General features: G+C 42.4%; 1 protein-coding gene across 1 annotated transcript in view; it reads right to left on the bottom strand.

Annotated features, from left to right (window-relative positions):
• Positions 1-11,810, bottom strand: part of cadps2 (Ca++-dependent secretion activator 2) — a 159,242-nt gene that overhangs the window by 19,556 nt on the left and 127,876 nt on the right. Inside the window, exons 15-18 of the mRNA XM_034879016.1 lie at positions 8,732-8,795; positions 8,441-8,564; positions 6,570-6,670; positions 2,763-2,771 (exon numbers count right to left, since the gene is read on the bottom strand). Of these exons, the coding sequence (XP_034734907.1) occupies positions 2,763-2,771; positions 6,570-6,670; positions 8,441-8,564; positions 8,732-8,795 (298 nt within the window). The remainder of the gene's footprint in view (positions 1-2,762; positions 2,772-6,569; positions 6,671-8,440; positions 8,565-8,731; positions 8,796-11,810) is intronic.

Raw genomic sequence — 11,810 nt, 5'->3', positions numbered from 1 at the left:
AGCCCAATAACGCATTCTGTCTTTTCCCTTCGGTGACTTGTTGGATACCTCACAGCAGGGCAGTGTTACTTGAGTCCCAACTCGGACTCTAATCCAGACTCACGTTCTTCTATTGCCTTACATTTCCCATCGGCAGTCCACAACTTTCTTGTTTCACCCAAATAAAAAGCCTTGAAAGCTAAAATGTGAAGTTGCACTTCAGCCTAATGTGACTAAGGGGAAATCTTTTGTGACTAAAGTAAATAATATGCCCTCATTTATTCCAACAGTGTTGTACTATGTTCTTGTTTTTTGATTATTAGAAATTATACAAAATAATCATCTTAAAATCAAAGATATACTGTCTCTCACATCACATTCAGTAAATTATAAAGAGGTAGGTGCCTTCAAAAGAGGAATCTTTTTTTTTCTTTCTTAATATTGACTGTATCTTATTTGGACTCAGTCATGACTTGGACTCTAACCTCTATGGACTCGGTCTTAACTCTGTCTCGACTAGTCCTGGTCTTGCCTTCGAAAAAAGTGGACTTGACTGTCTCACAGTCCACCACCACCATCTTTGCCAAGTTGCCAGGGCCTGCTGAAGTTACTTACTCAACTTTGTCTTCTATGATGTTAATGCTCCTCATTGTGTGTGCATGCGCGTGTCTGTGTGTGTGTGTGTGTGTGTGTGTGTGTGTGTGAGAAAGTGAAAACACCAAATCATCCACTATTAAGCAATTTGGGCCTCGAAAGCTGAGTCTGTTCTGAACATTTTGACATGAAACGCATGGATATGAAGTTATATGCAAGTATCCTTAAAATGTGAATTTAAAAAAGAAATGTAAAAATGCCCCGGAAGTCCGAGGGTTGAGAAAGATGACCCGTTAAAAGCTGCAGAAATCTAAATAAAAGGAGGCAGATGTGAACTATCTTTAGCTTAAACGAGGATTTGAAATAAAAAGCTGCAAAGTGCTGTAGCGTCCGGGCCGTGTGCAGAGGGCAACCTGCGCAGGTGACGACTGCAGGACGTCGCAGAGAAAAGGGCAACCAGCCTTGAATCGCACACCGATGCACCGAGGGCACCGTCTGTGTCTGAAAGAGCCAGAATAGGCAGATGTGAAAGACGGGGAGAAAGAGAAGTACTCGTACTCGAGGCCTTTCAGGACGACTCATCACACCCGTGGAAACACACCATTTCAGTTTCCTTTGACTCACAACAAACAGCATGAAACCAGCCTAGCGATTCTTCGGCATTCACACCTCTTTTCTTTGCGAGACATCAATTTTAATAATGACTCTTTAAGGTTTTATGCAAAGCTCTCTGAATCTTCTTGTTGCTGAAAATGTGCTACACAAATGAAGCTGCCTTGCCCATGTGTTGCCGTTTTCAAAACAACTGACTTTGAGCTTGCAAGCTACGCGCTAGAAATGGCCAGTTTTCAAGAACACTTGTATATGGGCCACAAGGCGGGCCTGCAAGGTTCTTTGGGTGGATGATTGTAAAGATTTACAAAGAATATGTTGAATATGTTGCACCAAAACAAGTTCCTTCCCGAGATTATTCTGCAGAGCCACCGTCTCTGCGTCCGGAGCGCAGCGCCGCCCAACACGACTGGGATTAGTTTAACTCAGCGGTTCCCAAACTTTTAAAGCTCAAGACCCAAAAGAGAAATTCGGTGTCTCCCCGGGACCCAAATTTACGGAACAAAACCATGAATTTAAATTTACATGAAGTATATTTATTCCATTATAAAAGTAACCAAAACAGAAAAGGTCTCTATTCTCCTTCCTGTGTGTCTGTCCCCTGCCATCGTCGCTCAGGACCGACACCAACGTTTGTTTAAATAAAGCTGACTTGAATTTAATGAGATGCGTGTGTCTGGTTGAAGATGTCAACCAGCTGATCTAGTCTGCGACCCATTTTGGGTCCCGACCCTAAGCTTGGGAAACATTGGTTTAACTGAATGCAACCGAAGCACAGCGTTCTTTTCTCCTGTCCCAGAATGCATCTGTGGTGTAGCCAGACTTTACTCCACAGCGCTGTGGAGATAGAGCCGACAATGTGAGACTACACATTACATTACAAAAAGGAAAAAGGGCTCAATTTTGAATGCAGATTCCCACTTTTTTAGTTTGAGTACTTTAAGCACATTTTCCTGATGATACTTGCATACTTTTACTTACAATTTCAATGCAGAACTTTTACTTGTAACAGAATATTGCGTACAGTGTGGTATTAGTCAGCAGTGCGTCTATGTTACACGCAGGTATACGCAGTATCCCCACTAACAATGCTCCAGGACTTTCTGTATACCCACAAAATGCGCTATGGAACATAACATACATAATACGTTCCATTTCATAGAGATATATTGAATTGTTATCTGTATTCCTTTTCTTTGCATAGGCTAAATAAAGGTATTTCCACAGTAAATTTTTGCATAACGGTGCGTCAGGGTGCAGAAGATAGAAACGGCCCAACCCCCCCCATCCTGGCCGATATCCATGTATAGGCCCATTCATATCCACACAGTATACCGAAATATATACGAAAGACAAATGTATACAAAATGAAATCTTTTGTCAGTGCTTGGTGAGACAATTCATCCATCTATCTTTTCTGTTTTTAAATCTTTTTGGTGGTGACGCAGGGGGAACAGGCTCTGATGGGGCTCAGGATCGGACAAACCAGCAGAGACGGTCCAACAACAACAACAACAACAACAACACAAACACGAGCAGAGGACGGGGGGACGGGGACATTCACACAACAAACTTACCTCTCTTCCCTTTCCACAGTGGAAGACAAAAAGAGAAGCAGAAAGGACAGTCAGATAAATGATAACAAGTTAAATGAGATTTATAAAGGTGTCTGTAGTGGTTTGTCGGGGGGGGGGGGTCACCTTAACCTTGATTTTTTAAATATTTTTGGCAAGTTTAGGAGTGCAATTTAATTTACTTTTATTTTCTACTTTTTAATGGTTTTGTGCAATGTAATTCATGTCTAATGGAAATGCTTTGTGTGTCTTTTTAAACTTGACTTGACTTTCTGAGTAACAACCGCACGAGAGTTCCTGTGTGTGAAAACACAAATGGCAAAATAAAGTTCTTGATTTTGATGTATTTTGATTATGTGAAGTTCCAAACCTTTTGATCTCTGCGTTTATGTAGTGCATCTACGTGTCCTTATTCCTTTAGTATCCTCTCTTCCATTCCATATTTGTCACAATTTTTTTTTTGATAGTGATCAAAACCTTCACGCTCCGAAACGGGTTTTGCACGTCGTTCCTTCGCCGTGATATTTGACCTGCACTCCGCAGAATGACGCCAATCAATCAAATGGTAACACTTTACTGATGATCACATAGGCAAGCTGAGCCTGCTCGCAGTTAGCTGCCTACTGGAGAGATGTCACAGAAAACCTGATGAGAGTTATGTTTTTAAAAACATGATATATCTGACAATGAATTTTTTGAAGATGTTTTGAAATGGCATGTCTATTTGGTCTTCTTGGCTGAACAATCAATGTCAATCAATCTCGTTTTCAGTCGACCAATGCACACAGCTCGCACACGGGCGTCTAGGCAGGCCTAGGCTATGTTTTTTAAAACTAACCAGTTTTATCACCATATTTTTATCTTAATAATAGGCAGTTTGTAATGAGCCAACCACTGGAGCCAGTAATTAAAACTACATACTCAGTCGCCAAGCTGGCTGCTTTGAAGAATGTGTGTGCGTATGCTTGTGTGTGTGCGTGTGTGTATGTGTATGTGTATGTGTATGTGTGTGTGTGTCTGTCTGTCTGTCTGTCTGTGTGTGTTTGTGTATGTGTGGTAACAAAGAGAGAGATCGGGAGAAGGAAGTCTGTGTGAGGTGGACCTGGTCCCCTCAGACAAAGATCTCCTCAGCTGTTGCTCCTGTCATATACGGCCCTGTCTCTTCATTCTTCATGTGGCATGTTATATTTGGCACATTGTATGCGTCACTTCTTATTTCATAAGAAAGTAAAACAATGTGTAATCAAGTGATGCCTTATCATCAGTAATGTAGATACTCTAATACCTGTTGATACTACAACAATGTAGAGAATGGACTCTTAACTTGGCAGTTTAGCACATGTCAATTAGGCCTAAGATCGGGGGGGGGGGGGGCGCATACCCCCGGACACCCCTAGGGGAGAGCCCCCCCCCCAAATACCAAATCCCAATTTAACCCCTGGGTAAATCTGTAGTTAAAGTTACAGGCTACATAAACTGACTTGTAGTGTTTGAGCCTTTCATCATGTTGTGGCCCTTTAAATAAACTGCTGGCCTGGTCCACTTTTAACATTGATAAATAAGAAGACAAGAAGAAATCATGAAGATCAAAACATCCTAACCGATGCATTCATGGATGTATTGTTCCTGCATGAAGTCATGCATGAGATACTATTACTGCTTGTACATTACTGAAGTACCACATGGAGGAATTCCTGCTCCATGCATGAAAACATGTGTGAATTCATGTCTCCTTATTATAAAGTGTTCCCAATCAATGTTATTCCTCACATTAAATCGTAACTGTTAAAGGTACAAATCCAGTCACATGTGATCCCATCAGCCTTCAACTGCTAACAGGATCAATTGTAAAAATGCAGAAGTTTGCTCCCACATGTATCTGCCCAAGGAGGAAACTTCCTCTGTGCTCACTTTAAATCGGAGTTCAACACGTGGGCATGCTGGCGTGGGTTTGTGACATCATAAACTAGTTTTGGAGCCAATCAGGGTCCAAATATGGGACTTAAACAAGTGCGGCGTGCAAAACTTTGAAACCTCGGTGAGAACGCCGAGAGGAAACACGAGCCGGAGTGAAACAGCGTCGACGCTGACAGTAGGCAATTATGCTTCATCTCTAAATTTAAGCTGTGACAGCTTGTGGCGGCGCTCTGACTAAAAAGCCTCTAATTTGTAGTTAACATCACATCCGAAGCTCGGAGCTGAGATCAACCGGTCGCCATGGCAGCTGCAGAGCGCGGCGTGTTATTAATAGCTCAGGAACAGATGCCTGAGCGCCGCGCTGCCATTTAGGGCCAATCAAACCTCCACGTCTCAACACCTAGGACTGATCAGTTTTACACCGTGGCGCGTGAGCGGCGCCTGCATATGGGCCGTGGGCGTTGTTTTCATCGGGCCTCCGCCGCCGATCCCAGCGCAGCGACGCCACTTGCCGTGTCATCTCCCACTTTTAGCACGAGCGCTGCCAGCGGAGGAAAATGGACAGTGCTGCGAAAAAAGTGATCAAAAACGTTAATGAAATGATCAAGTGACTCGTGGCGTCTTTGCTGCCGTCACGCTGAAGATTAATTAAAAGGAAGAAAATAAGAGTGCATGAGATGCAATAAATCCGCCGAAAACACAGAGAAGAGTCAGCTACTCCTGACATAAATACTGTATGTCACTATAATACTTTTTTTTTTAATAAAGCACCTTTTCCAGCGTAAGTCACAATGTGCTTCACAAGAGAAAACCTGTTAAAAACAACAGCAAAAACACGGACATTTGGTCCTAAAGAAAGTCATTCTACTCTAAATACCCAGGGAATATTTTCTCCCTCAAGAGTAATGTAATTGGACTAATTGTTTCGTCCTTGTTTCATGCATATTTAATTAGAGGTGAACAAAATAATGTTAAATAATCACATCAACATAACGAGACGCTGCTTAATTCCCACGCTGAGTTACTTCTGTCTTGTGTGCAAAGAAACCCTCTTTGCTCTCGGGTAGAGTAACTTGTGTTTAACGTGCTATGTGTACCTGAAACTGTAATCCTGAATGAGAACCTGCCCCCTTCCCTGTGTGTGATCTGTTCTGGAGCTTGGCACCCCCCCCCCTCTCATACCCATAATGCTCCTCTGCCTGTTCAGCAGATTGTATTTCGTGAGAGCATTACCTCTCTCTTTGCAGATGAGACAGGAAACACCCAGATTAAACTTTAAAAAAAAGAAAATATTAGCTGTCCAGCGCTTTCATTTCAAAGAAACACTTCGCTGTGATGTGCGATTAAAAAAGCCTGACGTCGGATTTTGCAGCCTTGCCTAAACATGAAAATGATTACTCAATTTAAAGTAGTCACAGACTGGATCTGGCCTCCAGGCTCAGGTCAAGTGTAACTTTAATATAATAACACACTAACACACACACACACACACACACACACACACACAGATTAGGGTCTTCAAACAATTAAAATAGTTACTTGTGATTAATGGCATTAATGGCATTGTTAATCTCAATTAATCACACATTTTTATCTATTCTAAATGTCTCTTGATTCTAATTTTAATGCTCTTATCAACAAGATACGATTTTAAAATGATGCCGGAACCGAAAGAGAAAGAGAGATATATATATATATATATATATATATATATATATATATATATATATATATATAAATAAGGAGCATCGTGTTCAATTGTATTTGTCTGTTATGTTCAAAAATATATAACAATAAAAGTTGATCTACAGTAAAAACATGAAGCTGAGTGAATGAGAGCCGAGTCTCGGGCGGTCCTAAAACAAACCGGACGGATGAAAATGAACAGATTACCTCGGAGTGATGTTCTTCGTTCTGCTGCAGGACTTCGATGCAGAGCTCTCCTAGTCGCATCATGTCCTCTAGTCGCTTCTCCGGAGCCGCCTGAGGGTCCACTGCAGGCCCCAACACAACAGGAAAACCCCCAGGAGCAAAGACACGAGTGAATAATACGTATTTTAAGTCAGCAGCACGCTGGCCCAGTGGTTGGCACTGTGGCCTCTAGGCAACAAGGTCCCGGGTTCGAACCCGGGGCGTCCCGGGCCTTTCTGTGTTGAGTTTGTGTGTTCCCCCGTGTGTGCGTGGGTTTTCTCCGGGTCCCCCACCACTACAAATATGTTCCCCAAGCTGATGTGTGGTGAGCATGTGGTCTTCCTGAACCCAGATCAGTGACTGTTTGAGGTCATTTGCTGATTTGTTTTAACCCGCCTGTCGTCCTCGGCTCAAATTTGACCCATTTTCCATCCAAAAGTTTCTTTGTCAGATATTTAGGTTTCTTTCCATCAAATTGTCATAAAAAATAAAAGTGGATGGTTCCATACTGTCATTGAATTTGGGTGTTTAATTAAATATTTTAGCGTTGATAACAATTTAACAAAATGAATACAATAACGTTGATAAAGTGACAAAAACTTTGAAAAAAAGTGACACATTTCGGGAAAAGCCACAAAAACTGTCGAAACAAGATGACCAAAATGTTGAAAAATTATTAAGTTTTTAATTTTGACCCAGAAAAACAAAAAACTTGCATGTCAACGAGAAGACTACCCAAGGGTTAAGTCCTTGTTTTTTGTTAGTTATAGGTTCCCAAATTAATACACATGCTCACATTTGACCTTTCTTTTGCTTTTCTTCCAGTTGAGGAAAATCATGCTAGCGCATGCTTGCGAAGGTTGATAGGCGATTTGGGGGGGCCATTGTAGCCATGTGGGCAGCGTGTGTGTGTGACGTTTGGACACAACCAACCGCAGTAGTCGAGAAGGATTAATTATTTCCCATAAGAGCTAGTTATGTCATCTTTTAAAAGTTAGTTTCTTTTTTAATATCTCAATATACATATCACAGTATCATTTTTTGTCCAATATCGTGCAGGCCTATCTTGACCATCGGACTATTTTAGACAAGCTTTTCCTCGTGTAGTGAATTCTAGTGATGGCCAAATGAAGCTTGGTGAACCACTGTCTTTACTTTTGTGAACCAGTGTCTTTATTTGCTGAGTCCACTAGATGGCGCTCTTTGTTCAACAATGGGTTAGGCCTTTCTCTTAAAACCAAGATCGCCATCTAGTGGGCTCAGAAAATAAAGACACTGGTTCATGAAAGCCTCATTTGGCCATCACTAGTGAATTCTATGCATACGCTTACATTGAGACCCGCCCACGTTGGGCACAACTAGAAGAATCATCGAAACAAGATCTCGGCTTATGCCCCTCTGTTGTTTGGTCTTTTATCTGAAACTTTTCATCCGGCTGTCTCGGCCAGGACTCCCTTTAAAAGAGATTCTGAATCTCTAGAAAAGAGCCTCGGCTGACTGATTCCTTCCCTACTAAAGCATACATATCACCGCCGGATGCTGCTGATATCCTGTTTCTCAGAGGATGAACCCTTGAGATCTTAATGATCTCCTTCTTTTCTTCTAACCTCTGCACTCATTTTTTGTGGTCTTTAATGCAAAGAGAAGGCCTGTAAATATGCAGGTCTACAGTAGAAGAAGCAGCAGGTCCAACAACGTAAAGAAAACAGCTTTTACACACCTGTTTTTAACATGTAAATTAAAAATGAAGAAAAAAACCAACACCAGGGGAATGGAAACCCTGACTGAGGTGGAGTCATGTACCGAGAGAACTGAAGTGACATCTGAGTGGCTCAAAAAGTAAAACCTCTCACCCTTGATCTGGGCGTAGTCGATCAGCTGACTGAAGTTGATTTGAGCTGCGTTCTCCAGACACTTCTGCACCAGTTTCTTCATCTCCTCAGGAGGAACAGGCGTGGTGATGTCCTTCATCAAAACCTTCAAACAACACAACCAACCAACCAACCCATCTCAGGCATGTTGGAGAATTCAGCAACACAGAACAGAAACCAGACCAGAGGGTTTCATGGGCACTCACAAACCCCTCACAGGAAGTTTCTACAAGCACATTGAAGGTGCAGAAGTATTTAAATGTGATCGTGTACCCGTTCCTGCAGCGAGAGCGTTGCCTTCAGGGCCCCATCTGGCCGTCCAAAGGGAAAGCAGTACCTGCGGATGTAAAACGTGGGCGGTCATCACATTTAGAAACAATCTCAAGGACAGCAGTGTGCACGGGGGAGGGGGGAGAAGAAAAGGAAGAATACGGAAGATGGAAGCAGCAGCAGCGAGACACCAGTGAGCGTCAACAGATGGCACTTTCTCTCATCTAATTACACTGACGAAGGGAGCTTTTTCTCACCTGCGGCTCCGTCTGAGTGCAGACAAGGCGGTTCAGGGAGGTTTCACGTTGCTAATTGACAAGTGAACAGAACTAAATAAACAAAGGTACGCGGTCAACGCAGGTCAGCCATTTATTGGACAAAAACCTATGAGCAGATGTTCTGTTCCTTCACGCTGAAACAACTAAAAATATGAAAGATCATCAAGCTGAACTTTGCTTGAAGATTCCGTTCATACTTCAGTTTGTGTTGTTTATCTCCATGAACAAAATGAAAATCAGGATAAGTTGGAAAGGCCTGAATCGTGTTTGATGAATCAAGTGTTTCAAAGACGCATTTATGTGTAACAGCCGCGATGTAAGAACATGTGCAGCACACGCGTGTCAAATCTGGCCCCTAGCAGGTTTAGATCCGGCCTGCATATCAATTTAGGTTCAACATAAATTTGGAACCGCATCAGGGTTTTTTTGGGCATTTTTTGTATATGGCTTAGTTCCATTTTTTGAGCTTTGTGTCAACCAAACTAAGTGAGAAGACTTTACGAGACGTGCAATATATCTATAGTACAATACAGTATTTTTCGATGAAAGAAAAGCATGTGAGTAAACTAAACATGTCTGGCCCTTTACGTGATTCTTATTTTCCAGTGTGGCTCTTATTTATTTATTGGTTTATTTGATAGGGACCAGGCATGTTTATGAACACTGTTGTATAAAAACACTCTGTAACTATGCTAGAATTAGGAAATAAATAAGTTAGGGAAAATTGAGTTTGACACCCCTGATTTACAGTATAGTGTTTGATTTCTTGTGTGACATGAAACAGTAAGCAAACAAAAAATTTGAGCCAGTATTTAAAGATCTTGAAGATCTCCGTCTGGCGCCTAGGTCAGTGGTACATGTGGTATATCCTCAGATCCTAAATTGCATCAACGTTTCCTTCACTTACTTTGAATTCCGATTCAAAAGACTAACCGTTACTCTAGGGCTGGACGATTAATCAAAAATGTATTGATGTCAAAGTTGTGAAGCTGTTATTGACGTATTTTTTGCACGACGATGGTTTATATTATTTAGTTCTGTGGATAGGCCTTTCTCTTAACACTCGCCAGTTGCCTAATGCGGGGGCAGGCCAGACACACACACACACAGCTGTACACGTCAGACACTATATTCTGTTAACTAGTAGCGAACGTTAGCGTTTAACTGAGGCTAATTAGCTAGTTGTAATGACAGGTAGTGACCTAGAGGTGTCATTAATCTAGCCCAGGCCGTTGAGAGCCGAAGAAGAGACAGACCAGATGTTGTTGTTGTTCACGCTGGCCAGCTCATAAACCGAGAGACCAGACCCGAGAGAACTCACGTGTGGTTGTCTTCTAAGTGTTCCTATGTGCCTGTAAAGGATATCTACAGACATTACACTAGTAGTAGGTGACGATTTCTGGCACCTAGCCTTCCAAAAGAAAGCCCAATGAAACGGAAACGGGAAACAGAGTCTCAGTTCACCCGTCCAGGAGGCCAAATTACGACTCCTAGTATGGCCACGCCAAGACCCGCCCTTCAATAGCACTCGATTGGTTGAGGTTAGGCATTGACAGCTTGAGTGGTTAAGGTTAGGATAGCCGATCGGACAGGGGATAAGAGCTGTACATGTTGGCCATTAGCAGTATATACTGTGGGATGCAATTGAAGGGCGTGTCTTAGCGCGGCCAAAGCACGATTCGTAAACTCTCGTCCGCACTCCGTGTCCGGGGTCAGCTGTAGTCCTGAACCGGCGTTGATGTTCTGTGTATGGTCGGACACATGCAGCCACTTTCCTGAAACCGCTTGCGGGACTGACCCAAATCGACAGCGCCCAAGCCCGTCTCCAGCGCCTCCACCTGCAGGTGGTCAGCTGTGTGTCCGCCTGGTGCAGGGCTACCGGTCCTCACCGATGCGGTTTCATGTGTCACGTAGCTCTCCACAGGCAGACAAAAGAGGAGCTTAAAATGCAATTTGCCGGTTCAAAGTTAGGACTAATAAGTTAATTAGCAGATAAGAAATCTATTGTATAGCTGGTTTACATTTTTATCATGCAAATGTCTTTAAAACTTTACAAAAAAAAAAAGTATTGAGTCATTCATTGAATCAAAAAAAATTACATTATTGTTCTTAATCAAGGTGAAATATGCAATTAATTATAATTGTGCTCCCTCTGTCATTAATGACTGGCAGTATGAATGTGTGTATTCGTTTCGGGGGACTGTAAAAACTGATTTGCCCTTTGGAGGTAAATAAAGCTGTTTCAAATAGATTTTCATTTAAATCATCCAATATCGATTAAAAAAATCCCGAACCGATCTCAGTCTGTATCATATGAAACAAGAAGACTTTTGGGAAGGGGGTTCAAACATGCTCCAAAATAAACTGGCTTGGCCATTTGAACTATTGTCATCTCACCTCCAGATATCTGAATGAAATGACAACTCACTGACTGTAGAGTCTAGTCGGTAAAATCCGTGGCTGTACCCAGACCTAGCTGTGAGATTAGACTGTTGTTGAGGGGGGGGGGGGACCTAATCCTGATTACCAAACAGTGATCAGGTAATCTTTAAATAACCTCCACCCTGCGTAATAAAGAATCATACTCATTAGAGGCAGTGAAGGGGAGCAGCTGTAGTTTACAAGTATAACTTTAAATTAATCTTCTGGAGGCCGAGCTCAGCTTGAATCTAAACCACCTAAACTGTGGAAATCCTGGTCTTGTCTGGGGGAACATTAGCATAATCCCAGCATTGTCCCTGCCGTTGTTTACCAGCATTAGCCTCTTGTTGAGGTGAGTTAGCAATGACTCCCGCTGGCTGATC

The sequence above is a fragment of the Etheostoma cragini genome, chromosome 8 (assembly GCF_013103735.1).
Source record: "Etheostoma cragini isolate CJK2018 chromosome 8, CSU_Ecrag_1.0, whole genome shotgun sequence".
Classification (NCBI taxonomy): domain Eukaryota; kingdom Metazoa; phylum Chordata; class Actinopteri; order Perciformes; family Percidae; genus Etheostoma; species Etheostoma cragini.
Note: the sequence above shows the minus strand (reverse complement) of the source record. Positions and strands in the feature narration are given on the sequence as shown.